The sequence below is a fragment of the Esox lucius genome, chromosome 20 (assembly GCF_011004845.1).
Source record: "Esox lucius isolate fEsoLuc1 chromosome 20, fEsoLuc1.pri, whole genome shotgun sequence".
Lineage (NCBI taxonomy): Eukaryota > Metazoa > Chordata > Actinopteri > Esociformes > Esocidae > Esox > Esox lucius.
Window position 1 is genome coordinate 24,826,547 of NC_047588.1, and position 26,430 is coordinate 24,852,976.

The following is a 26,430-nucleotide window of genomic DNA, read 5'->3' on the forward strand; positions in this document are numbered from 1 at the left end:
CCTGTTCTGTTGTGTTTTATTCATGTTTTTAATTGCTTCAAAACATTTTTGAAAAATAAATGGCAATTAATCGAAAAGGGTATTGACATTGTTGTATATAAAAATTTGCATATCCATTGCTTTTTGCGCATAAACTAAACCTGCAGTAGTCTGATGATTTGCTCCACAACCAACATTGTCAAAATGTTGCAGAAACCCCCGGCGCGCGAATGCACGTTTGCAATCCTGAACACCCTCATAGAAATAAGATTTACCCGCGCAAATGTAACCTGCGATTATTATGGCCACCAGTGATGGATTTTCAAAACGCAAATAAAACAAAAACTGTGATTATAAACCTGCACTCTTAGCTTAAAGTAAATGACATCAGCTGCCAATGATAACCAATTAACACAATTTTCAGAGATGAAAAACAAGCAGAATCCCATGGCCTACCTGTATGAACGGAGTTGATGTGGCCGTGTCAAATGCAAATAATCGTCCTTTGGCAGAGCGCTTCCCAACACACCTTTTCTCCTCAAATGTCGTGGTAAATTCCATATAATGTTTTATCTTGAAGCCAGCACCATGTTACAGGTATCTAACAAATAGTTGCCTAATCTATTAAACAATTCCTGTAAAAGTTCTTCAGTGCAATTCATCCTGGCTGTGTTGTTCGGTGCATTTGACAAATAAACACAAACTTGAAAAAGACAACACCAGGTAGGCCTATTGCCTATTATTGTTCTGAGAATTATGCGTTGAGTAGATACTTGTAATCTGTTACTCCCCAACTCTGCATTTAATTGTATTTTGTTATATGTGGTACAATTGTTATATGTGGTACAGTAGAGGGCCAAAATTAGAAGGTTGATGGTTGAGAACGCTGCTTATTGCAGTTTCAATATAGTTCATCTGAGCTCTACATGTTACAAAGTGAAACAGGCCTCCCTTTTTCACAGGTTTATACAGGATAACCACGTATGCATTTTCCATAAATTCCATATATTACAAATGTGTAAGGTACATTGTGCGGTGGACCTGTAAGCAACAACTTCAACATCAGCTAAACTGTTCTGAAGGTCCTTTGCTGAGACCTGGGGGTTCTGCTGTGTAGTTTTCATACAAATCAATGTAATGGTTTCTCTTTCCTTTGACTGTTCAATTTAACAGCAATGTTCTAGAAAGTTGAAATTGGTAACTGGAAGTGTTGAATTTTCTATAGCCTTTTGCAGAAAGGTGGCAAGTTTTAATGAGCATCATGTAGAGGTCAGGTCAACATTTTGGCCCACTCCTTGATACAGACCTTCTCCAGATCCTTCAGGTTTCAGGGCTGTCGCTGGGCCGGACTTTCAGCTCCCTCCAAAGATGTTCTATTGGGTTCAGGTCTAGAGACTGGCTAGGCCACTCCAGGACCTTAAGATGCTTCTTATGGAGCCACTCCTTAGTTGTCCTGGCTGTGTGTTTCAGATTGTTGTCATGCTGGAAGACCCAGCCATGACCCATCTTCAATGCTCTTACTGAGGGAAGGAGGTTGTTGGCCAAGAACTTTGCGATACATGGCCCCATCCATCCTCCCCTCAATATTGTGCAGTCGTTCTGTCCCCTTTGCAGAAAAGCATCCCCAAAGAATGATGTTTCCACCTCCATGCTTCACGGTTGGGATGGTGTTCTTGGGGTTGTACTCATCCTTCTTCTTCCTCCAAACATGGCGAGGGGAGTTTAGACCAAAAAGCTCTATTTGTGTCTCATCAGACCACATGATCTTCTCCCATTCCTCCTCTGGATCATCCAGATGGTCATTGGCAAACTTCAGACGGGCCTGGACATGCTTGAGCAGGGGGACATTGCGTGCGCTGCAGGATTTTAATCCATGACGGCGTAGTGTCTTACTAATGGTTTTCTTTGAGACTGTGGTCCCAGCTCTCTTCAGGTCATTGATCTTCCATTTTCTAATAATTGCGCCAACAGTTGTTGCCTTTTCATCAAGCTGCTTGCCTATTGTCCTGTAGCCCATCCCAGCCTTGTGCACGTTTTTTTTGTGGATCTTCCACCAGTCCAGTGGGTTGGTTTCACTGTCAGCATCAGGAGACTATAGGTAGCAGCTGAGTTATTTTTCTACAAACTGGGTTTCAGTTAGACCTGTGGTGGTGGAGCATGGCTTTTTGAAAAAACTGCCCAGTTATATTCTCATTTTAGCTGGCAGTTGTGGTGAAGCAGCAGCAAAATCTCCCTGTGCTGGGCTTGGGTTATTGTAAGGTTTTTATTTTTCATTTTTCCACCACGAAGATTTCATTTTTTTTTTTCAATTCAATTGTTCACATTATAGGTCACATTAAAAGTGGAAAAAGTTCTAACATGATTTATCTTTGTCTCATTCTTAACATCACAAAAACCTGCATTTTAACAGGGGTGTGTAGACTTTATATCCACTGTAAGACCCTCCAAACAGAGCATCAATGAATTCTAGGAGTGGTGTCAGCTCCTGATTGGACTCAAGAACATCTATATCTGGGTAGATTGTGGTTTTTTGGAGCAACTGCCAGGTCTCCCTTTTTCCATAAATAAGAAAAGGCATCCACCAATTTCTTACACACTCCAAATGCTCAATCCACCCGTTTGTCTCTATCCACTTGTAGAGGTATTGATTGTATAAGTTAGTGAACTGTTGTAAGAAATGAAACAAAATATTAAGTGTTTGTAACTGTGTTGAAACTGAAGGTGCGAGTAGGAGAATAGGAAACCCTGTTCAAGCGGTTGCCGGGGAGAGAAAGATTTAGTATGTCTGTCTTTTGAGAAACAGGACATAGGTTAGAGACACACACACATAGTCGGATAGACAACACAGAAACCACAAGGGGGGCAAGGGGATACTTGCAGTTATCCTTATAAGGAATAGAACTGGGATTGAGCCAATGGCACACTGGATTTGCTAACTTAACGCCTCTATCTTTTGGGCGAAGTTGAAGTTTAAAATGATGTTTTGACTGTTGATCCTTAGACATTGTGCGGCGACACTTGTCTCCAAAAGCTTTTGTAATAAACGGAATATGCGGTACGGTAATTGACCTGACTCCTGGTGTTTTATTCTCCTTTCCAACAAACCAACTCGGGGAAGTGTTGACTTCAACACACTCTAAGAGAAGTCAAGAGATTCACACAAAATGTTAAAATCACAATAATCCCTTTAGTTATGTACTAATGTAATATTAAAATTAATCAGTTGATCAGAAAAATATTTTTGTATGCATTTACTTTGAAGATTCCACTCCTTGATAAATATAGTGGATAGTGAGGCTAATATAAGGCTCTGACGTGCGACTAGACCACAGATCGGTAATAGTAGCATAATAGTGTTTGTGATGTTTTGAAATCGTTTATGCCCTATGAGCAAACATCGAAAAGACAGTGTTGACTGCTTCAAGTGAACATCCCTAGATTTGTTGGTGCTTGAGGGTTGTTTATCAATACTGTGGCGCAAACTCAAACTTTCTGCATGTTCCAAAGAGTGATTTTGTTTAGATGGTGAAAACGTTGTAGTATTACCACCTGTCTACAGCACAATTTGTACCAAACATTGCTCTGCCCTTTTTTTGGCCTACATCACAAATTTTTCCGGGTTAATAGCAGCTATTCCACTCAAGGTCCTAAGTGATTTTAAGCAGGCAAATACCTCTCCACATGCATATTGTCACTACTTGGCCCATTCCTGTTGCATCATAGAGGTGAATTGGACTGCTGTACCTGATTATTTTATATTGACATTATCAAAAATTAATCTAAACATGTTTATAGTTATTGAGGGAAGTAATAACAATGAACAATGCGACTGCCAAGGGTCACCTAGCCGCTCAGCCTGTCCACCAAGGTCTACCTAGGTAAACCATACACCTAGGTAAATTAGAAAAAACTATATTAGCAGATTCAATTTACACAGACAGGTAAATCACCTCAAAATAAAAGATAACTTTTATTTTGGCAGCCCAGCGGACAGCCATCCCTGCACCACTGTCCTCCTCATTCCAATTTCTTCTGACTTGTACCATTCTGTGGTGTAATATATATTATAAATAATTCGGGATAAATACAAAATGGTTTGTAACGGTGAAGATGAAAGATGACCATGAGAGGTTTAAAAAAACGAAAAGTGCATTGACGTTTTCGTTCTATGTTATCTGCAATAACACATAGTAACAATCAGTTTGGTATATTGTTACACATCACATAATATTTGGATACAAACATGTAGCTAGCTGCTGTAACACTCAATTTAACTAAACGAATGCATAGGTATCAAAAAGCTGAATAAGTTACTGGTTAAAGTGAATGAATGCAGGCTTCTAAAAACACTCCCATCACAGGATTCCAATTCACGACTAAGGCTTGACAACAGTCAGGTGTTTAGGTGTTATGTATTATTTAACTACTGCAATCTATATATTTCTTGGATACTATATGAACATCAAGACAACTAAACTAGCAACATTAGCGAAACCGTTAGCTATATTTCACAGGTTATAAATTGGATGAAAATTATTGATATTCCGTCGCACAGGTCGATTTTTACGACTTGTAGGTTTTTACACCCCACCTCCATACATAACACCTTTAAAAACTCTCAAAAGTCAACTTAACTTACATATATTAAGATTAAAATGTGTGATACGATAGGTACAACTGTATATTCACTTGTTAAACATAATTTCCAGCTCATTTACATTTTCCGCTCGAGATGATTTTGTCCTCCAATCGCTAGCAATGGCCTATAATTGGGGGTGGCTGATAATGGGACGTTAGCTAAGTAAACATGACACAGGAAATTGTGATCACTGTGTAGAGAAATCAGAAACCGTAGAACATTTTCAATTTCAATGCCATAAGCGGAGTGAACGGGAGAGAATGTTCATAATATTAAGGAGGTATGGAGTGGTAGAGTTTGATGTAAGACTATAGTTGGCAAAAAATTCAGGTCATTTAGTGTTTAATTGTGTGTTCATTTTCTGAAGGGAATCAGGGTTGTTCGCTAGGATATAGGCCTTCATAATCTCTGGTCCACACTCCAGACCAGTTGGTGGCAGTAATGCACCGGAGACGTTGGTTGTTAACGGCCATATAAAAATTTCAGAAGAAGAACGGTATGATACACGTCTCTTCCTTTATGCGGTATCTGTTCTCTTTTCATGGTACTTCTTGTCTGCAACTATCGAGAACGTTTTGCAACTGAACGTAACCCTGATCTTTCATTCTAGTTTCTCCACCCATTTCACCTCCCCGGATTCTCTTAGTTACAGTGTAGGTAGTTAGTTAGATTATCATCAAGCCTGTACTGGGTGCCGTCATATGATGGTGGATACAATACGATTCGTGATATAGTGGAGCGAAAAAAGAATGGCAAAATCGTCGATAGGAAACGGACATGATACATTTGGTAAGTACCTTCGAGAGTTCGATTCAGTAGAAGTGGTAGCTAGCACGTTACTGAACGTTGCTAGTTAGCTTTGTAAAACGTCTGGTAGGCCTCTTGTTATCTACGCTAGTTGGTTTTAGTGGTGGCATCGTACATAGCGGAGCTGACTAAACAAAAGCGAAGCAATGTTAACTCTATATATAGGTTTTACATCTACAGATGTATAGAAGCAATTTCTCACATGCGTTATATGCGATGTAGGTATTTCGAATAAAAGAAGTTATAGTACAGCTTTTGCAGTCGACATTTTGATGGTATCATTATCAAGGCAGCTGTCATATCTGCTGGTTTAATAGTCCTGTACAGACGCAGTGAATTTGACTCCTTGTGGTCTTTGAGCCGGCTGCCAAAAAGCTATTCAAGTTAAATGCGTGTATAAAATGCAATAATTCATACATTACAAGGTCGTTAAGAGACACCGAGTTAACCCTGTCTGAATATGATTATTTCTTGTAACTTTAGCTAGCTAGCTAGCTAAAGTAGCTAACTTATTCAAAATGGCCACTAGTGTATTTTAGTGAATGGTCTTTACAGCTAGCCAGCTGATTTATGGCGTCCCATACCGATATGCTTTAGTTTTTAGTGCTAAAACATAGTGCCCAGAGAGAGCCAATTTTGAGTCCCTATTGTGGCTTACGCGGTTATCGTTATTCTTTTCTCTGGCACTGTAGATTGTTCCATGTATTTGGACACCTGCCTCCAGGCTCAGAAATGTTTCAGGTGATGCTTGTGGAACGTTACTCAGTAATAATATGCCTTGTAGTAGCTGAGATAAAAAATATTCTCCATGACATACAAACGAATTTGTAATGTTGCCATTTTTTAAATGGTGTTTTAAATAGACATCTCTGGCATTTTGTAATGTAGTTCTTTTTTCAGAATGTAATTGCCGAATTTTAACAGCATAATTATAACACATTCATCAAAGGATTAAAAAGAAAATGAAAACAGTATAAACAAAATGATGGTCCAAAAGCTATGCATTTACTTATGTAATTCACTCTAGATAAGTGGGTCTGCTGTATGACTTAAATGTAAATGTTGTTAAAACAAAGAGGCAAGGACAGTATTTTCAGTATTTATACTCGTATCAGGTGGGTAGGTTAAAATTAGGGATATCAAATGTAGGTTAATGTATCCTTATTAGTAAAAAAAAAAAACTTGACAGCCTAAAGGTGTTTGTTTTGAACATTATGAATGTTTCCCTTTTAGAATTAAAATCTATTTTGTGATTGTAATTTTTTTGTTTCCCTTTGTGAGTTTTACCACATTGGTATCTTTACCGCAATGGTTTTTCCGTATTGGTATCATTAGTAAGAGCGTCAGATTCTTTGTTAATGGGGCAGAAACTAACATGTAGTAGCTAGCTTAAACAGACCAAAATCCTCCCCCGTCAGTCAAGCGAAGTAGTGAAAAAGAGAGTTCCATAGTCTCGAAAGTGACAGTACATGCAGCCAAAACGGATGCAAAACACTGGCTGCACTCTAGAGAAACAAGATGTCAATTGTGGTAACCAGAGACGGTAATATCAAGATTACAGATTCCAGTTGTTCTGTGCTTCTAAGAGGCCTAGACCTTGCCATCAAGCACAAGGAGCATGTTTCCTATTTCAAATTATTGTTTTGGCGCAAAATTCTTGCTCAACCATCGAGCCATAGAGCTTAATTGTGGTTACTTAGAGATGGAAAGTCATGCCAGGATTGCTGATTTAAATGTTCCTAATAAACAAATATTGACAGGATTTGGAATGCTACATTTTGAACCCACCACTTTAATCAGCAAGCTAAAGCTAATGATGTGAGATACTGATACTGAGAACTAGCTGGAGAGAGGCTAACAAACAGCTTGTTTAATTTAACATTATGTCAGGGGTGTCCAAACAGTTCCATGGAGGGCCGAGTGTCTGCAGGTTTTAGTTTTTTCCTATAAATTGGTTCCCAGTTCACACCTAAACAACCAGGTGAGGGTAGAAACTAACCAATTAGTAACCTAATCAGTCACTCAAGTAAAAGGTGAGAGAGAACCTACAGACACTCGGCCCTCCGTGGAACTGTTTGGACACCCCTGCATTATGTTGTAGATTCCCCTAAATTGAGATTGAGAGTACCTGGAAACAAGTTTCTAGATCAAAATGTCCACTATGCTTTTGATCAGCTGTCTACAGCAATTGGTTCGTGGGGTGTACTGCTGTAGGTGAATTAGAATTTTGCGATATAATCCAGAACCATCTAATTCTTGTGTTTGTTCATAAAATGTGTTCATAAAAAATTTAAGGGCTAAGTCAATTCCACAAGTTCCAGAAATCCTAGCAAATGTAGATACTAGGTATAATGGTACACGTATCCGTACCTTACCGTTTAGTACAGGATGTTCGGTACGCACTGTGATCTGAATTAATATAGTATAGTTTTAACAATACAGGTAACATTTTTAAGGGCTCAGTCATAGGCGTGTGAAAAAAGTTTTTACCTGGATTAAAAAAATGTATACTTTTGGGGCATGTCAAAGACCTTCTGGTAGTTTATTCCAGTTGTGTGCAGCGTAATTGCTAAACACTGCTTGACCATGTTTAGTTTGGACTCTGGGCTCTATAAGCTGACCTGTGTTCATGGATCTAAGAGCCCTGTTCAGTTTATATTCTTCAAACATATCAGAAATGTATTTGGTGCCTAAACCATTCAGTGATTTATAGACTAAAAGCACCACTTCAAAATCTATTCTGTAACTGACTGGAAGCCAGTGCAAAGATTTAAGAACCGGAGTGCTGTGCTCTGTTCTCTTGGTCCTGGTTAACATTCTAGTAGCAGCATTCTGAATGATCTGCAGCTGTTTTACAGTATTTTGGGGGAGTCCAGTTAAGAGGCCATTACAGGAGTCAACACTACTAGAGTTTAACTCAGTTTCCCCCCTGAGCCAGACCGTGGAACTGAACTGAAGTAGCCTAGCACATGTAATGCAGCCTCAAATAAATATGGCGAACATAAACGACAACCCAGAGTTGAGGACCCTCCTATATCCTTCAGGTCTCCCGTTGAGGAAAATTAAGGCTTTCTAGTTAAAGCTCCACTGGATAGGATTTGTTCAGTAAAAGAAAAACTCAGACTTTGTCCTCTTTAAAGATACAGCTAATGAGGCCTTCTAAGAGTTTTTTAGCAACACAGACAGTTCAGTGCCAGAGAAATGTCCATTTTACATTTTTGGAACCTGCCGCTTCTTTCCAGCCAATTATTTTCCAGCAATCCAGCCAAACACCTGCGAGGCAGGCTTTCCTCCTTGGCTTATTTTGCGAACGTGCATCTTACCTGTATAATATACATGGCATTAGTACACCATAGGGAGCGAAGTTTGCTTACTGTATGAAACTACAATGGCCGCTAGCTACCAGGATGTCAAGCTGCCAATTTATCACTTGTCTACTACAGCATACACTACGAAAATTGCAAAGAAGCGAAAGAAGACCTGCACCTCGATCACACCTACAGCATCAAAGCAGAAAGCTTGCAGAACACTTTGTGCAGCTATGCAGTTACTGAGAATGCATTGATTCCACACAGTTGCTGCATGCTGCTTTTTATAAAATGGAGAGAATCATTTTCGCTGAACATATTGTGTGTCAAGTTAGCTACCTACGTAGGCTACCAATTATTGGCTAGCTAGCAGCTTGCTAACATAACCATGTTGTTTTTTGTCTTAATAGACTTCATCCCTCTATCAGTCCCATTTCTCATGAAAACTCAATGGAATAAAGGTTGTGAAAGCCGTTTACATAACATGGGCTTTGTTACAAGCCCTTTACTTTAGATGTAGTTCCTAATTTCAGTTACGGCATTAAACACTGCATATCAATTACAGTTTTCTTACTGGAGACAAATGACTGGGCGTTTGTGCTACTTGGTGTCCATTTTGGTCGGTGGTTTTACCATCTGGAAAAGTTGATTGTATTGGCCTTGGTCCAGACAAAAGTAGCTATGAAATTCCTCTCCTAAATGACAAAGCTCTTCAGTCAGTCAGTGAAAGTCCCCAACCTGTTTTCGCGATCTCAGGAGTTAGTATTGATAGGCTCATTCAACAATGAGACCATCTTTAGAATTGTAGTAACCTCCAAGTTTTACATTTTAGATTATCTTATAGGCTGTCAAATGTGATATTTTTAATATTCATTCTCTATTGGACATTGGGACAGAAGCACATTCTGATCAATGAGTCCAGCAAAATGAAAAATCCTCATGCCGCATTTCCACTTGTGCTTTACCCCGGTACTTGGGCTACACCGGTGATTTATGCTAATGTTGGCTCTAGACTTTCCTGGTTCCACTAGGACTTTAGGAGGGGCTCCGATGGGGAGGGAGGAGTAAACTTTTAACTCAATTTGGTTTTCCAGTTACAAAAAATAAAAGGCAATATTTTTCAGGTAGTAAAATTAAATGAACAATAACGCCATGCTCAGTTTCTTTTATAAATATTACTGCGTTTGAACTTCAGTAATAAAACATTTCTTCCTCAAACTCCTGCAACTGGCTCCTTTTTCACCTATTCTCGTGATACTGCAGCTGTAAGCCAGTGTTTATTATTTAGTTTAATATGTATTTTGTCAAAACAATCTACCTTTTAATAGAAGGATTTTGGAGAATTTAGGTAATATGTTCTGCAGGGTACGTGTCGGTCTCTGCGCTCCGTTTTTCTATTGAGTCAGTGGCCTCTCGGCTCTCTCGGCTGTCCCGGCTCTCTCGGCTGTCCCGGCTCTCTCGGCTGTCCCGGCTCTCTCGGCTGTCCCGGCTCTCTCGGCTGAGTATTTGCTTCCCTGTACTGTTGCTTCACTTTATTTTATCAGGGCTCTGTTTGTTTGATCGTTTGAAAACCATTACGAGAATCCTAAAGACTAAGCAAATGATACACATCGCAATTTGAATAGCACAATATGCTGTGTTTTTGCTGCATGTAACGCGTCAACCCGCAAACCCCGCCCTAAATCCTAAAGTCCAGGCCTTTGCACCAAGTGAGAGCCAGGCAACTCGGGCACGGCCTAGTGGCCGACTGGCGCTGGCCTGTGTCAGTGGAAGCAGAAACATTTCTGGACTTCTGGGTCAAACAAGTGGACACAAGGCATAAGTGACTTGTAATGACGGTTCGTTATTGGGTCTCTTCCAGAACAAAAATGCCCCCATCCACAAGGCATGTGGGGTTACTGAATAGTGTAATTAGTATTAAAATTATCTGAATCGTAGAGTTCTGCAACTAACAACTACTTTGATAATCGATCAATCTGTTGATTGCTATGATTAATCAGAAATGCATCAATTCCAGAATTAAATGAGTCTTTTATTTGAAGTAAATGAAAAAATATTGTATCCTTTTAAAATCAATGTAACTTCCGCTAGGGCTGCAACAACTAATCCATAAAAATTGATAACGTCGAATAATCAAAATTGTTGGCAACAAATGTCATTAATTAGTTAGGTCTACATAAGATGCAGCAAATAATATATATTTTTAAAGAAGACGAAGGCTACAATGGAGGGAAGACGCGTACGACCAAAATGTCAAAAGTAGCCCACTGTATGGGACCACTACGTTTTAGAATTCAACAAAACAGTTTGTTGCAAATGCAGAACAAATTTGCAACAATGACTTCTCATGGCAGGACTCTAATGCATGAGCATTTAAAGCGAATGTGTTGTAGCCATGACGACAAATGATAAAGTGCTCAGCACAGAAAGTTAATATAATACAAATTCGTCATTCATTATAATATATGTTCATGGAGTTACGTTTTTAATTGAGATAAACTCAGCCATGCATTAACATTACGTTTTTCACCAAAACGGTGTTCTGCTTGAGTATGTTGAGTTTGTGTTAGTAGTTGAGCAGCTTCGGCTAGCTAATCATTCACAATGTTACTGATGAATTAACCCATTTGTGTCAAATTTGGTGAGTTCTATATTTCTCCACAGCAGATATGTTGAGGCATCTAAATTCATTACAATTTCTGTTAATATTTGCAGTTTCAGTTAAAAGTCTCTCAATCAGCTTCATGATAATCTGGAATGCTTTTCCAACAGTCTTGAACATATGTGATAGAAATTAGGAACAGGGGTTTCTGTCGCATGTTGTTTGTAAGAAGAAAAACATGTTCTGGGGCATTTTTTGTTGTTGCAGAAATGCCTTCTTGAAGATGTGAACTTCCATGTGACATAATAACAAACTAGTATATGAAGTGTAAATATGAATACAATTTTAAATGCAAACCCTTGTTTAACCAGCGAAAAATGCAGGACTTTTCCTGCTAGGCATTATAGGCTGAGATAATGAAGGGTCTGGACATGCTGACATACTGTGTTCTGATTGGTCTGCCAAGTCAATGTCTTCTGTCATAACACAACTACTTGGTCAATAATCATTACGACACCAGGATTTTCAAACATGGATAATTGCAAATGCATTGCTAGAGCTGTCAACCACATCATTGCCTTGAATTTAGCTGGTTTGTCAACAAATCTGAGTGGGAAAAAGTAACTTTTTGGAGGAAAATGATGCCATCACCCTTTCTGACAAGGAGTATGAATCTGTCAACAATGAGGAAATCCCAGACTTTGATACTGTTCCAAACATTGTCAGAGAACGAGACATTGCAAACGCTGGCTGGTCTTGTACACGCTGGCTGGTCTTGCACACACTGGCTCGACTTGTATAAAGCAACTTTCACAGATTCTTGGAGTATTGAATACCTTGAGTGTGAACAGTAATGGAAACACAGCATTGTAAATGAAGTCAAGAGACCAAACACAAACAACAAAGGGCTTTTTATGTCATCTGAGAACATTCTGACGCAAAACATTCCTTCATGTGTACGGGTAAGTCAAATGTTTGCTAACTTACAGATGTTTCTTTTTAGATAGTTGTCAAAGTTGTGAAATTCTAGTTATCTAGCTATAGCTACTCACATTACTGTTAACATTAGCCAGCTAGGTTATGATGCTAACCTATCAGCTAGCTAACATTTCTACCTTGTTTGTTGGGTATCTAGCTTTTACATGATGATTAGCTATACTTTAGTAATTAATACTGTAACAATGCAGATAGTTAGATGTGTTTGAGGGAAGTAGTGGTTATGCCCTGATTTTGTTTACATTGTGTTCACAAAAGTGAGCAAGTCACTTTGATAATTAGCTACCTGATTGACCCATCTTTCATCAAGGTGTGTTTTTATGACCAGCTATTATGTTTACATTGTCTACACAAAAGTGAGTTAGCTAACGAATTGAGCAGTCATCCAAGTCTGTGTGTGATTTTTACAAGCTATAATGGGTAGACTAAAAAAATTGGGCCATTCACTAATCGTGTTAACTGGGTAAGCCTACTCTTTATCCTAAACTGTCTTTCTCTTGAATTTCTTTCAGCACCAGCATAACATTTCTGACTTTTCTCCACTATAAGGAGAATGGTATATTGCTCCCCATCCAAATGAGAACCAGCAAGCACAAGTTGCACGTGAAGATCCCTTGCTAATGCACAATGTGGAACACCCAGTCCGTCAGTACAGTAAGACTGCTAAACAGCTCAGTGGCTGTCCTCTTGGACTCTCAAAATATCTGCACTTACAATGCTGCTACTATTTATAATGAATCCTGCTGCTAAGCCACTTTACCTTTCACTGTACTGTTTATACTTGATGTATCAAATGCATGTGAATAAACGAAAATTTTATTTGGTTTGATATAGTATGTGTTTATTAGTGACCAACCAGACCAGTTTAGCACAAGGCCAGAGTGTTTGGATTTGAATACTTAAATAGCTGGGTGGGGTTAAGGCCTAAGAGGGTGTGAACTATGCTGAATGGGTATAAACGAAAACCAGCTCTGGCAAGTGTGAATATCTTTCAAGCCTCTTTCCCAGTTGTACTTTAGTATACTTTGAATACATGATTGGAAAGACAATTTTAATCCACCTAAACTATACCCCTGCTGTATTTCAAATATACTACATATTTGCAATATTGTCTGAGTACAGCTGCACGATTTTGATAAAATATAGAATTGTGATTTCTTTGACAAATATTGCAATTTTCAAACATTGGTGTAAGGTGCGGCCTTTATCAAACTATAAATTTAACTGCTCATTAAATGCAATGGTGTTTGCTTTGTTTGTACCATTGCCATAGCTGGTTAGGCAATATTTCTGAATCCTTGAGGTATATTTTCTTCCATGTTAAGTATGTTTGTAGGCACCAACAATGAAGCTGAAACTTTTAATAAACCATGTTGTGTATGTGGGACTATATCTTGGTGCCACTTGCTAGCTTGAAGCAGAATTCTTCGCTAGCAATTGCAGTGTTAACTCAAACTAACATTGAAAAAGTATTCTAACAAAAATAGTCCAGGGGCCATATTCACAAAACATTTTATCTTACCACTAGGAGGGCTCCTGAACAGCACTAAAAGTTTCTCGCCAAGAGTTTCCTCTTAACTATTCATAAAGATGCTGAGACCAACTTTCACTGAAGAATAGGGAGAAGTCTTAAGCTAAGAGAGGGCGGCGTTGACCCCGTTACTAAGGATGATGTTGTGTTCCATGAACAAGCTTATGTCATGTTGCCATATTGAAATAAAGATATTCAAATAAAAATGTAGGAATCAAAGAATCATGTACTGACTTGTCAAGACACAGTTGGGCTCATAAGTTTGCATATCCTGGTAGAAATTCTGGCATTGATTTAGAAAATATGACTGACTTGTGCAAAAACAACTTGAAGCCATTTATCACAGTTGTTTGGCTCCTTTTTAAATCATAATGATAACCGATCACCCAAATGGCCTTGATCAAAAGTTTGCAGACCCTTGAATGTTTGTGTTACAGACACACAAGGAGACACAGGTGAAAATTAGTGTATGTGTATAAACAGTCAATGAGTATGTTAGGTAATGGAACTTTATAAAGATGGAAAAGGATATAAAAAGATATCCAAAGCCTTGCAAATGCCAGTCAGTACTGTTGAATCACTTCTTAATAAGTGAAACATTCGGGGATCTCCTGATGCCAAGCCAAGGTCAGGTAGACCAAGAAAGATTTCAGCCACAACTGCCAGAAGAATTGTTCAGGAAACAAAGAAAAACCCACAGGTAACCTAAGGTGAAATACAGGCTGCTCTGGAAAAAGACTGTGTGCTTGTTTCAAGGAGCACAATACAACAATACTTGAACAAAAATGAGCTGCATGGTAGAGTTTCCAGAAAGAAGCTGTTACTGTGCCAATACCACAAAAAGCCTGGTTACAATATGCCCAACAACACCTTGACACACCTCACAGCTTCTAGCACACAAATTTTGAGTAATGAGACCGAAATAGAGCTTTATGGTCACAACCATAAGTGCTATGTTTGGAGAGGGGTCAGCAACGCGATAATGAACAGAATACCATCCCCACCGTGACGCATGGTGGAGGCTCACTGATGTTTTGGTGGTGTGTGAGCTCTAAAAGCACAGGGAATCTTGTGAAAATTGATGGCAAGATGAATGGAGCATGTTATCGGAAAATACTGGCAGACAATTTGCATTCTTCTGCACGAACGATGCGCATGGGACGCTCTTGGACTTTCCAGCACGAAAATGACCCTAAGCATAAGGCCAAGTTGACCCTCCAGTGGTTACGGCAGAAAAAGGTGAAGGTTCATAGTCTCCTGACTTTTATCATCGAGCCACCTTGGGGAGATCTCAAGCGTGCGGTTCATGCAAGATGACCAAAGGCATTGCATGACCTGGAGGCATTTTGCCAAGATGAATGGGCAGCTATACCACCTGGGACTCATATACAAATATTACAAAAGCCCTGTCATTGATGCTAAAGGGGACAATACACAGTATTAAGAATTAAGGGTATGCAGACTTTGGAACAGGGGTCAGTTAATTTTTTCTTCTTTATTGCCATGTTTTCTTTTATGTCTGGCAGGTCGTAAAGAAATGTGTGTTCTTCTTTCGATGGTGAAATAATTAGTGCAATTATGTGTCCCACCTATAGCACCAACTACACCGGTTGGCCCAGCCATGGCCATGAAGTTGGCTTTGTTTCTTTTTAGTTGGCGAGTGAGGAAACCTAATGATTTGTCAGACGATATGGGGTCTGGATATTTAATATTCTACTGACAGATGATTGAGATATACGTAGCTTATCTGTGCTGCATTTTCCCTGTAGCCAAGTAGCAGTGTTGTCATAAACTTGATCTCTGGTGTTACTGGGTTGTTTGTTGGTGAAGTGACAGCATCATTGACTAGCTCTACTATGATCATGAAACCTTTGTTATTAAGGTGATACCCTTTTAAAAGCTCAATATCATTAAATGTTTCTAAAACGTGAACCTGATTATGAGGCGTATTCCCGGCAGGATCCCTTCTAGGATTGTTTGTGATTTGGACTTAGTCACTTAGATCTTACTTTTCACAGATTTAGGAGCTGGTTTTAAAATGCTTTGTGAAATACTCTTTTGCCTAATGTCCTCCAGATACGTCAAACTCATTGCGTTGCGCCCAAAGTCATTAATCTTCAATGAAGCAATTCGAAGAGGTATGTTTCAAATGCGATGTTGCATTGCAGTGCGTTTGGTGTAACAAGTGTTCAATAATGTCAACTTGTGTGTGGTTTTACTGTTGCAATGGTAAAACAGAAGTTCAAGTTCCCAATGAAAGGAGTACATTGCAACGAGTGGCACATAGCATGACCATAAAAAACGCCAGGTTTATCAAACGTTATATTATTTACAATGTCAAATCTACAAACCCGATTCCAAAAAAGTTGGGACACTGTACAATTGTGAATAAAAACAGAATGCAATGATGTGGAAGTTTCAAATTTCAATATTTTATTCAGAATACAACATGGATGACATATCAAATGTTTAAACTGAGAAAATGTATCACTTTAAGGGAAAAATAAGTTGATTTTAAATTTCATGGCATCTCAAAAAAGTTGGGACAAGGCCATGTTTGCCACTGTGTGGCATCCCCTCTTCTTTTTATAACAGACTGTAAACTTCTGGGGACTGAGGAGACAAGTTGCTCAAGTTTATGAATAGGAATGTTGTCCCGTTCTTCTCTAATACAGGCTTCTAGTTGCTCAACTGTCTTAGGTCTTCTTTGTCGCACCTTCCTCTTTATGATGCGCCAAATGTTTTCTATGGGTGAAAGATCTGGACTGCAGGCTGACCATTTCAGTACCCGGATCCTTCTTCTATGCAGCCATGACATTCTAATTGATGCAATATGTGGTCTGGCATTGTCATGTTGGAAAATGCAAGGTCTTCCCTGAAAGAGACGCTGTATGTATGGGAGCATATGTTGTTCTAGAACTTGGATATAACTGTCTGCATTGATGGTGCCTTTCCAGATGTGTAGGCTGCCCATGCCACACGCAGTCATGCAACCCCATACCATCAGAGATGCAGGCTTCTGAACTGAGCGATGATAACAACTTGGGTTGTCCTTGTCCTCTTTAGTCCGGATGACATGGCGTCCCAGTTTTCCAAAATAAACTTCAAATTTTGATTCGTCTGACCACAGAACACTTTTCCACTTTGCCACAGTCCATTTTAAATGATCCTTGGCCCAGAGAAAACGCCTGCGCTTCTGGATCCTGTTTAGATACGGCTTCTTTTTTGACCTATAGAGTTTTAACCAGCAACGGCGAATGGCACGGTGGATTGTGTTCACCGACAATGTTTTCTGGAAGTATTCCTGAGCCCATGTTGTGATTTCCATTACAGTATCATTCCTGTATGTGATGCAGTGCCGTCTGAGGGCCCGAAGATCATGGCCATCCAGTATGGTTTTGCAGCCTTGACCCTTACGCTCAGAGGTTGTTCCAGATTCTCTGAATCTTTGGATTATATTATGCACTGTAGATGATAACTTGAAACTCTTTGAAATTTTTCTCTGAGAAACTCCTTTCTGATATTGCTCCACTATTTTTATCCACCGCTTTGGGGCAATTGGTGATCCTCTGCCCATCTTGACTTCTGAGAGACACTGACACTCTGAGAGGCTCTTTTTATACCCAATCATGTTGCCAATTGACATAATAAGTTGTAAATTGGTCATCCTTATCTGTACATTTAACTTTTCCGGCCTCTTATTGCTACCTGTCCCAACTTTTTTGGAATGTGTAGCTCTCATGAAATCCCAAATGAGCCAATATTTGGCATGACATGACAAAATGTCTCACTTTCAACATTCGATATGTTATCTATATTCTATTGTGATTTAAATATAAGTTTGAGATTTGTAAATTATTCCATTCCTTTTTTACTCACAATTTGTAAAGTGTCCCAACTTTTTTGGAATCGAGTTTGTACATTGATCAAGATAAATTTGATAATCTGCTAAATAAAACAATTCAAGTGGCTACAGTAGCCTACCTAACCAACTCAAAAAAGAATTAAGTAGATAGCTGACTGTTGTTGTTAGCTAGCATTGTATCGAACTACTGCACAATGTGAACCATTCTGTTCTAACTTAGCTGAATCTTCTGCACCTGTTTTCCACAATTATAGCAGGTTATCTCATTCAACTGCGCAGATATGTCCCAGTGGCAATAGACCCTGTGCACTTTAGTCTAATAGAGCAGGTTCTCTAGAGACTGCAAAAATAATCTCCTCCCTGCTTCCATGCGTATACCGTGCGACAGCAAATGTGCGTCCGACAAAAATAACGTACACTAAATTTTGACGTATCTGGTGGACATCAGGAATTAGGCGAAAAAATATAGGAGTCCTAAAGTTAGGACTTTGTGTACTAACATGATTTTTACCATCATGTATTATAAATATACTAAAGTATGAAATAAGTGGGTACATTTTAAAACTGAAGTATATTTACTCCTTGAAGTATTATCTGGTTTGAGCCAGCACCTCAAATAAAAAGTCTAACTTCTGTTTGTCCCAAACAATTAAGTTAATGTTTAAGTATAGAGTCTGTTTTTTGAGTACACATTGGTTTCACCATTTTGAAATGACAAGACCATACATAGTCCCCCTATTTCATGGAACCAAAAGTACTGGGACAGTTGATTTTGTTTCTGATTGTCTGGTGTGTTTTGTCACATTTCTGCAGGGCTAAAAGACCTGTTAATGTTAAGCTTCGTGTTTTCCTTTGGAGTCTGCCATTGGTAGCTGTCAACACGTGGACAAAATAGTTCACATTTAAAGTCAAGGAAGCCATTATAATGCCTAAATATGTAGAGGAAAAAAATATATATCTGGTCAAAACATTAAGCTTACCAAAAACAACAGTTTGAAATGGTTTTTTCAGCCACTACAGTCAACAGAAGATTTCACCAGCACAACTATAGTGGCTGCACTTCAAGATGGAAACCCTAAGTTGGCTTTAAAACCAGGATGGATAGCTTACAGTACAGAAGAGCCAGCACCGCTCCTTAAATATGGGTTGTGGACAAATGCAACAAAGTTAACCATACTAGAAATATGGCAAGAGAAGTGATGTACCCAGCATACCCCATAATGAGTAATATCAGGTGGAGGAGGTGTTATGGCTCGAGCACATTCTGTATGTGTGCCACAGGAAATGGCTCCTTTGTCGGAAACCTTGGAGTATAGAGCCAAAAAAAGCTAATAATCTTGGCTGCCCCACTACTTGTCTCATTTCTCATTTACAGGTGTCTGATCTTGATTAACCACATTGTATTTACTGTACAACTGTTGTTCCTTTTCAAGAAATTCATCTGAAAAGTGTCTGTGAATTAAAGTGGGCATGGTAAGGAGAGCAATTGCATTTAATCTCACTAAATACATTTACACAGTTTTACTTGTGATGGTCTATGGATTTATCTAGATGAACCAAGTTTTGGGAGTAGCAAGGACCAGTGTTTAATTTGCAATTATCCTGTGTCTTGATGTGGAAAGTCTAGTCCTTTTAGTCTGTGTGACAGTTGGCTGGTTACTGAAGACCATACTTGATTGACCTGTGTCCAATTGCCCTCCATGTGCTAGAGGATCCTTTTTGGTTTGAATGGTTCAAAAATGATCTTACCTGCATGCTTTCTGACCGTAGAATCATGTAGGACCACGATGGAGGGCAGATGGCAGTTGATGATAATTTCTGTAGCATGCTTAATGTGTTGCAGTTTACCTTTGTTGCAGTCTGATTTAAACCAGATGCTTGTAGGATTGAGGATCACTCTACAACTAAATTTTCTTTGTTGCCACAAGTGGTGCATCTGCTTGTGCCTTTTTGGTGATTGCGGTCTTATTTTCCCATCTTAGATTCTGGGTGACAATGAGTCCTCAATTTCAAGGAAGTCATCCACTTCCATGGTTTTGTCTGCATTTATTGGTTATTTTGACAGCATGAGGCCACCAGCAAGGATTTGGATTTATGTTGGGAAATATTTGACATATATATTTACTATACTGCTTGCTATGGTATTCAACCTCATACACACCGATCAGCCATAACATTATGACCACTTTTTGGGTTAGGGTTAGTTACTAATATTTTGTACTTTTGCCACCAAAACAGCCCCTGACCCGTCGAGGCATAGACTCCACTAGACCTCTGAAGGTATGCTGTGGTATCTGACACCAAGATGTGAGCATTAGATCCTTCAAGTCCTATACGTTTCGAGGTGGGGCTTCCATGAATCGAACTTGTTTGTCCAGCACATCCCAAATATGCTTGATTGGATTGAGATCTGGGGAATTTGGAGGCCAAGTCAACACCTTGAACTCATTGTGTTCCTCAAACCATTCCTGAACCATTTTTGCTTTGTGGCAGGGCACGTTATCCTGCTGAAAGAGGCCAATGCATCAGGGAATACCATTGCCATGAAAAGGTGCCCATCGTCTGCAACAGTGCTTAGGTAGGTGGTATGGGTCAAAGTAACATCCACGTGAATGGCAGGACCCAAGGTTTCCGAGCAGCCTTTCCCATAGTGCAGCCTGATGTCATTGTGTTCTTCGGGTAGGCGATGCACACGCACCCCGGCCATCCACATGATGTAAAAGGAAATGTGATTGATCAAACCAGGCCACCTTCTTCCATTGCTCCATGGACCAGTTTTGATGCTCATGTGCCGCGTACGACCCTGTCGCTGGTTCATTTTTCCACCCTTCCTTTCGATAGGTATTGACCACTACAGACCGAGAACACCCCACAAGGGCTGCAGTTTTGGGGATGCTCTGACCCAGTCATCTAGCCATCACAATTTGGCCCTTGTCAAAGTCACTGAGATCCTTACGCTTGGCCATTTTTCCTGCTTCTAACACATCAACTTTAAGGACAGAATGTTCACTTGCTGCCTAATATATCGCACCTACTGACCGGTACCATGATAATGAGATTCTGTGCTATTCGCTTCCTGTCAGTGGTCATAATGTCATGGCTGATTGGTGTACTATGGATATTCCCGGTTTACCTGGGTAAAAGACATGGTTCTTTTACCATTGGCCACCACCTAGGAACCATTAATGTCACGTTTTCTAGATAACTCACACCTATTTGAGGCTGTGAGTCAGAAATTAAAGATCTAAGAGAATGTTAAAGTAATACAAATGCATTGAATAGGAAAATAATTTGGATTACAGTGACCATAGTTGGATCAATAATCAAAGTTGCACCATATCGTCCAGGGACTGCCAAGTTAAGGCTGTCCCTCATCTCAGCACTCAAACAAGGAAATTTATGAGAGAAGCTGCAGTGGCCAGCAACCACTGAGAGAGCTACAGAGATCACAAGCTGGGAGTAGAGCAATGGTGAACCAGTCAACAAAGAGCACTGCATAACACTAAAAGGACTTGCTCAAAACGTACCATCTGAAAGTGCTTCTAGAGATTGCCAGTGGTTGGTGTTCAGGTGGCGCTTTTTAGCCAAAACTCTGTGTTGAAGGAAGAATGGATGAAGTTAAATAAAAGGAAATCCTGCAAGAGTACCTGCTTCAGTCTGCTGAAAAACTGTGGGGAAATGGGAGAAAATCCTATTAAGAATTGTTGTCACTGTTTGAAAATTGCTGTTCACAACTGTCTTCTGAACAACTTGGAGCAAATCAGAATGAGGCCCCAAAAGACTAAAAGCTAAATTGCAACGAAAGGTGACTTTTTAACAAATATTACTGTGTGGGGATGGAATAAATTAGCAAACCACATTTTATTTTAGATTTTTCTGTCAATACAAATTACAGTAATTTGAGTTGTTCTCTTTTGATATTTTAAAACAATGTCAGTGTACCATTTGGAATTAAGAATGAGTGAATTGTTTAGGCATCTGAAAACTGTGCAAGGGACAGTATGCACTTCCCATGTGATCATTCCGGTTTTTATTGCATTGCTTGGATTAGATTTCTTTGCTGGACGGAATGCACTTGATCTTTTTACCATTATTGAGGCACCAAGGAGTCGCTAGAACGCGCTGAGGCATGTCAACAATATTCAATGAATTAACCTCCAAACCCAGACAACTGGCCAATTGCAATGCCTTTATGGGCCCCTAATCTGCCACCAGGATTCAAAAGCCAATATTTCAATGACCTAGTTTAATTGTGAGCAGTTGACAGATGCATTGTTGTAGGAACAGTTGTTGGTTTAGTGCAGGGGTATTCAATTCTTACTCTACGAGGGCCAGAGCCTGCTGGTTTTCTGTTCTACCTCATTATTAATTGCACCGACCTGGTGTCCCAGGACAAAAAAGTAAATCCCTGATCAGAGGGTTGCAACGAAAAAGAGTGGAACTTTTTTGAGAGTCAGTGTTGAATACCCCTGGTTTAGTGAAGAGAGAAAAGGTGCTAATCATTAAACATTAGCACATCAGCTTCTTACCAGTTGAAATGTTTAATGGTTCAACATAATCCTACCCCCCCCCAAAAAAAATACTACATAAGTTGTTACATATCTACCATTTATCTAATTGATGCATTAGATGACAAGACACATTAGTTTCAGTGATCCATACAAATCATGATTTAGCATTTGTTGGAGAGACTTTGACTATGTTCTTTCTTTCAAAAAGAACAGTGGAGCTCTTTGTTTCTGAACCTTTTGCTATCTAATTCCTAACAGGGATGGACCCAGAAAGTAATCCAGTATCAATATACGCAAGACTTAAATTAATCCCCTGACAATCCTTTCTGGGTGTGGCACAACCATCTTAAAATGGTTGACCTGAGGGTATTGGAAACAGACAAAGGTTTTGATCCAAGTGACAGTTTGCCTTCCTTTTAGAAACTTTGCTAGTAGGCGTTTGTAACACTTGTCGATTGTTTCCATCTAATTTGAATGACTGAACTCCTTTTGTTTCAAAAAGTGTCTGCCTTAGTAAACTATTTGAAATTTTATATAAAAGACTTGAGACATGGGACTTGTAGGTTTGTAACATACATAATTGTTCTTATTTTTTTGTGGTTAGTCAGGACCTGGCTCAAATGTACATTAGTTTTAACTTCTCTTCTCTGTTTTGCAGTTGTTGACCAGACTCCAAGAGTTCTATAAACCAACGTGCTTATCCTATGGTAATGACGAATGGAACTGACCTTGTCAAGTATTGAACTTTGATTATGGAACACCCACTAATGGATTACGTAAACTCTTCGGAACCAGAAGGAGATGCATTCATCTGTGCAGAATGTGGGGATGGATTCAGACGCTACCTCGACTTATTAAAACACATGACTATTCATCAACGACTCAGGACTCATGAGCAAACCGATTCATTTTCCCTTGTTGGTTTGCCCAATGGTTTTCAAGGTCCTCGTGAGTATGCTCTCCATGAAAATGGAACTTTCATGGTGGTTGACAGGTCAGGGCAGTCAAATATCCCTTCTTTTGTCAAACCGTCATCTTCAACTCCTTCATCTTATCAGAATTCCAAGCCGATTGTACTCATATCTAAGCCAGCAAAAACTGATCTCCATGTCAACACATTGTCTCACTCCCAGTACTGCAGTATCTCTCCTCTAAAGCAGTACCGATGTGAAACATGTGGAAAATTGTTTAACAACCAGCTAAGTTTACAGCGACATCAGCAGTATCGAAATTTAGAGCAAGGTTTTAAGTGCACTTTGTGTTGCAAAATATTTGAAGATAAAGAGAGATTAAGGAAACATCTACAAGAACATGCCCATGAGAGATTTTACTGCTGTGGTCACTGTGGAAAAAGGTTTCTGAAACGAGAGACTTTGTATGCACATCAGAAAGAGCGGCATAGATTGCTTGGGCTCAGAAAAAAGTCTGATAATGGTCAAGAAAACATTGTACATAAAACATATCCCTGTAAAAAGTGTAAGTTGTGTTTTTTCTGGCTTTCTGACTTGCAGAGCCATTTACTCAGTCATTCCAAAGAAAAAACACTCTTCGTAAATACTTCATCCAATTTAAAACAATCTCTGAAAGATGAGCAATCACATACTATAGAGTACTGTAACAGTACCCCTACGGATGTGACCAAACAGTACAGCAGTGGCACCTCTACTGATGTGAACAAACCGTACAGAAGTGGTACGCCTACGGATGTGACCAAACCGTACAGAAGCGGCACCCCTACGGATGTGACCAGACTGACCAGACAATACAACAATGGCACACCTACTGAGGTGACCAGACAGTACAACAGTGATGCAGCTATTGATGTGAAGACCCACAATGACAAATCTGATTCCAAAACACCATCCTCTTTTAGACCCTACCGCTGTGGTTTGTGTGGTGATCGCTTCCAGCAGTTAACAGATCTAAAGGAGCACCATCTTACCCATCAAACACAAGAAGAAATTGACAAATTAAAGAAAGAATCTGAATCACAAAGAGTTGTAAAAAGGCGCCGAAGGTATTCTGGCATTGAGTGCATTGTAACGCAGGCACCAGCAAGGAAGGGCGGAAGGCCCCCACTTTATAAAAAAGGCTCTGGTGCTAAGGTACATCCATGCAAGCATTGTCACCGTGTTTTCAGTCACTCTAGTAGTTTGTCTCGGCACAATAGATACCACAAAGGGACTCTACACACTTGTGTTCTATGTGGAAAACATTTTCCACAACGCTGTGATGTCCGGAGGCATATAGCAATGTATCACAAACCTGAATTGGAGAAGAAGCCAAGTCTTAAGTACTTGGCATTGCATTCGAAACCAGAAGGTGGGTCCCAGCTAAATTCTGATTTGTTGGAAGAGAACACATCTTTCACTAGAAACCCCAAGAAGTCTTTGGACAATGTTGGAGCAGAATTCTATATTGATAATGGTGAAGAGCAGCAAACTGGATCTCCGGGAGAAGCATCAACTGCTCCTAAGGCACGGGGGAACTACAAGTGTGACGAATGTGGGAAAAGGTTTGGGCTGCTCTGTGTATACCAACGGCACTTGCGTTATCATAAAAGGGAACCAGGTAGTGAAATGGTTAAGTGCCCTCGATGTCCAAGTCGCTTCCGGAGTTCCTCTGCTCTAGAGCGCCATCTTGAGAACCACCCAAGTCAGTCAGGAGGAGAAACGGACATGGAAGGACAGTCATCTCCCACTGCAGATTCTAATCATGATCCAGACATGGACACTGACCATGACAATGTAGAGGATTTGGAGGGTCAGGGGGACATTGATATGGGTGAAAAGAGCGGTCCAGCAGAAGTGCTCTACGAATGCACTGAGTGTACAGAGACTTTTTCCTCTTTGCAGAAGTTTCTGAAGCACCAGAGTTCTCATGGATCAGATAACCTTGGATAATGTAAAGGATACGTGTGATTTCTTCTGGGGGCAAAGCTCAATTTAAGATTGTTGCACATAGCACATATTTGCAAAAAAGCTATGCCAATGTCAGTTCATTGTGAAAGTCATAGTTATGTGCAGATATTACATTAGGATTATTTTCTTTGATGAAGCAGTTTAACAAAAGTATTTATATATATTTTTTCTTTAAATTGAGGAACTACAAACAAAGGGGTGAGGGGTGGGTAAGACTTTCTGATCCTGAGTATGATGTATGACACTGTAGCACTGCAAAGATCAAGATGGCGACTGTTAAGAACTGGGAATTATAAAAATGTTATGTATTTTGTACGATCATGTGAATTTAAGGTTTGTTTGTATCAATGTTTTTACATTTGGTTGTCTGCTTAAATCTTGGACTTTATCCTTGGGAATGCCATAGCGCGGTAATCTTGTCCTTATATATTCTGAGGCATATTTAAGATGGTAGTATCTGAAAATGTGCTAAAACCCTAGTGGATATTCACTTTTTTGCAGATTGATTTGGACCTATTAAGTGTTGAATGCAGTTCTATTGGGATTTCTTTTTATATAACTTAATTATTAAGCATTTGCAATAGTCAGTGCTGTAAAACCATGGAGTCTTGGACGTGATAAAAAATCCTGTCATGTGAGATCGTTAAAGACTTCTTTGCATTTCTCACATGATCGTTCCACTATCTAGATTTCTGTCCTCTGAGTGGCCACTGATGTGTTAACACATGATCAGAATGCTGCCACGTGCCGGTATGTATTGTATTTTATGTAAATGAGTATCTTTCAAATGATATTGTTGATTCCTTTATTGCCTATCAAACGTGAGCATATGCATTGTTTCCAATTGATATTTTGTGCCATTAAAGTTGAAAGATACAATTCGTACCATCTTGATTGACCTTTGTTTTACCCACAAGTCAGGGTTTTTAACTAATAATAAATCATGTGATAATGTGGAAATGGCAATCTCATATTATGAACATTAAAATGCATCTTGTTTATTTTTGCTCAGTTGTATGGGTTAGTATGCAATGTGTTCTAAACTGACTAGGGCTATGAAACCCAGTTAAGACAAGTATGTATTTAATTTTTCTGACTTTGAAATTATGCTTTTTCTGCCTGTGTTTTATGTACATACAAATTGAAGTATCATGTTTAGGATCCATAGCATAACATACCAATTTGTTGAGGTAGTTTCTTGTCTACAAAGAAACTGTCGGGTTTAGAACTTTGTGGCTTAAATAGAAAAGCCACGATTGTCAGCTCATGAG

The 26,430-nt window shown here is 39.4% G+C and overlaps 1 protein-coding gene across 2 annotated transcripts; it reads left to right on the top strand.

Moving 5' to 3' along the window:
• Positions 1-5,028: 5,028 nt before the first annotated feature.
• si:dkeyp-84f3.5 (C2H2-type zinc finger protein) lies at positions 5,029-26,044 on the top strand. 2 transcript variants are annotated; one of them, XM_020041136.3, is made up of 3 exons: positions 5,029-5,407; positions 20,221-20,305; positions 22,897-26,044. In XM_020041136.3, the coding sequence occupies exon 3, from the start codon at positions 22,991-22,993 to the stop codon at positions 25,139-25,141; it is 2,151 nt and encodes a 716-aa protein (XP_019896695.1). In that variant the 5' UTR covers positions 5,029-5,407; positions 20,221-20,305; positions 22,897-22,990; the 3' UTR covers positions 25,142-26,044. The 2 variants fall into 2 exon arrangements, with proteins under 2 accessions (XP_019896695.1, XP_010883304.1); XM_010885002.4 differs by lacking the exon at positions 20,221-20,305.
• The last annotated feature ends 386 nt before the right edge of the window (positions 26,045-26,430 follow it).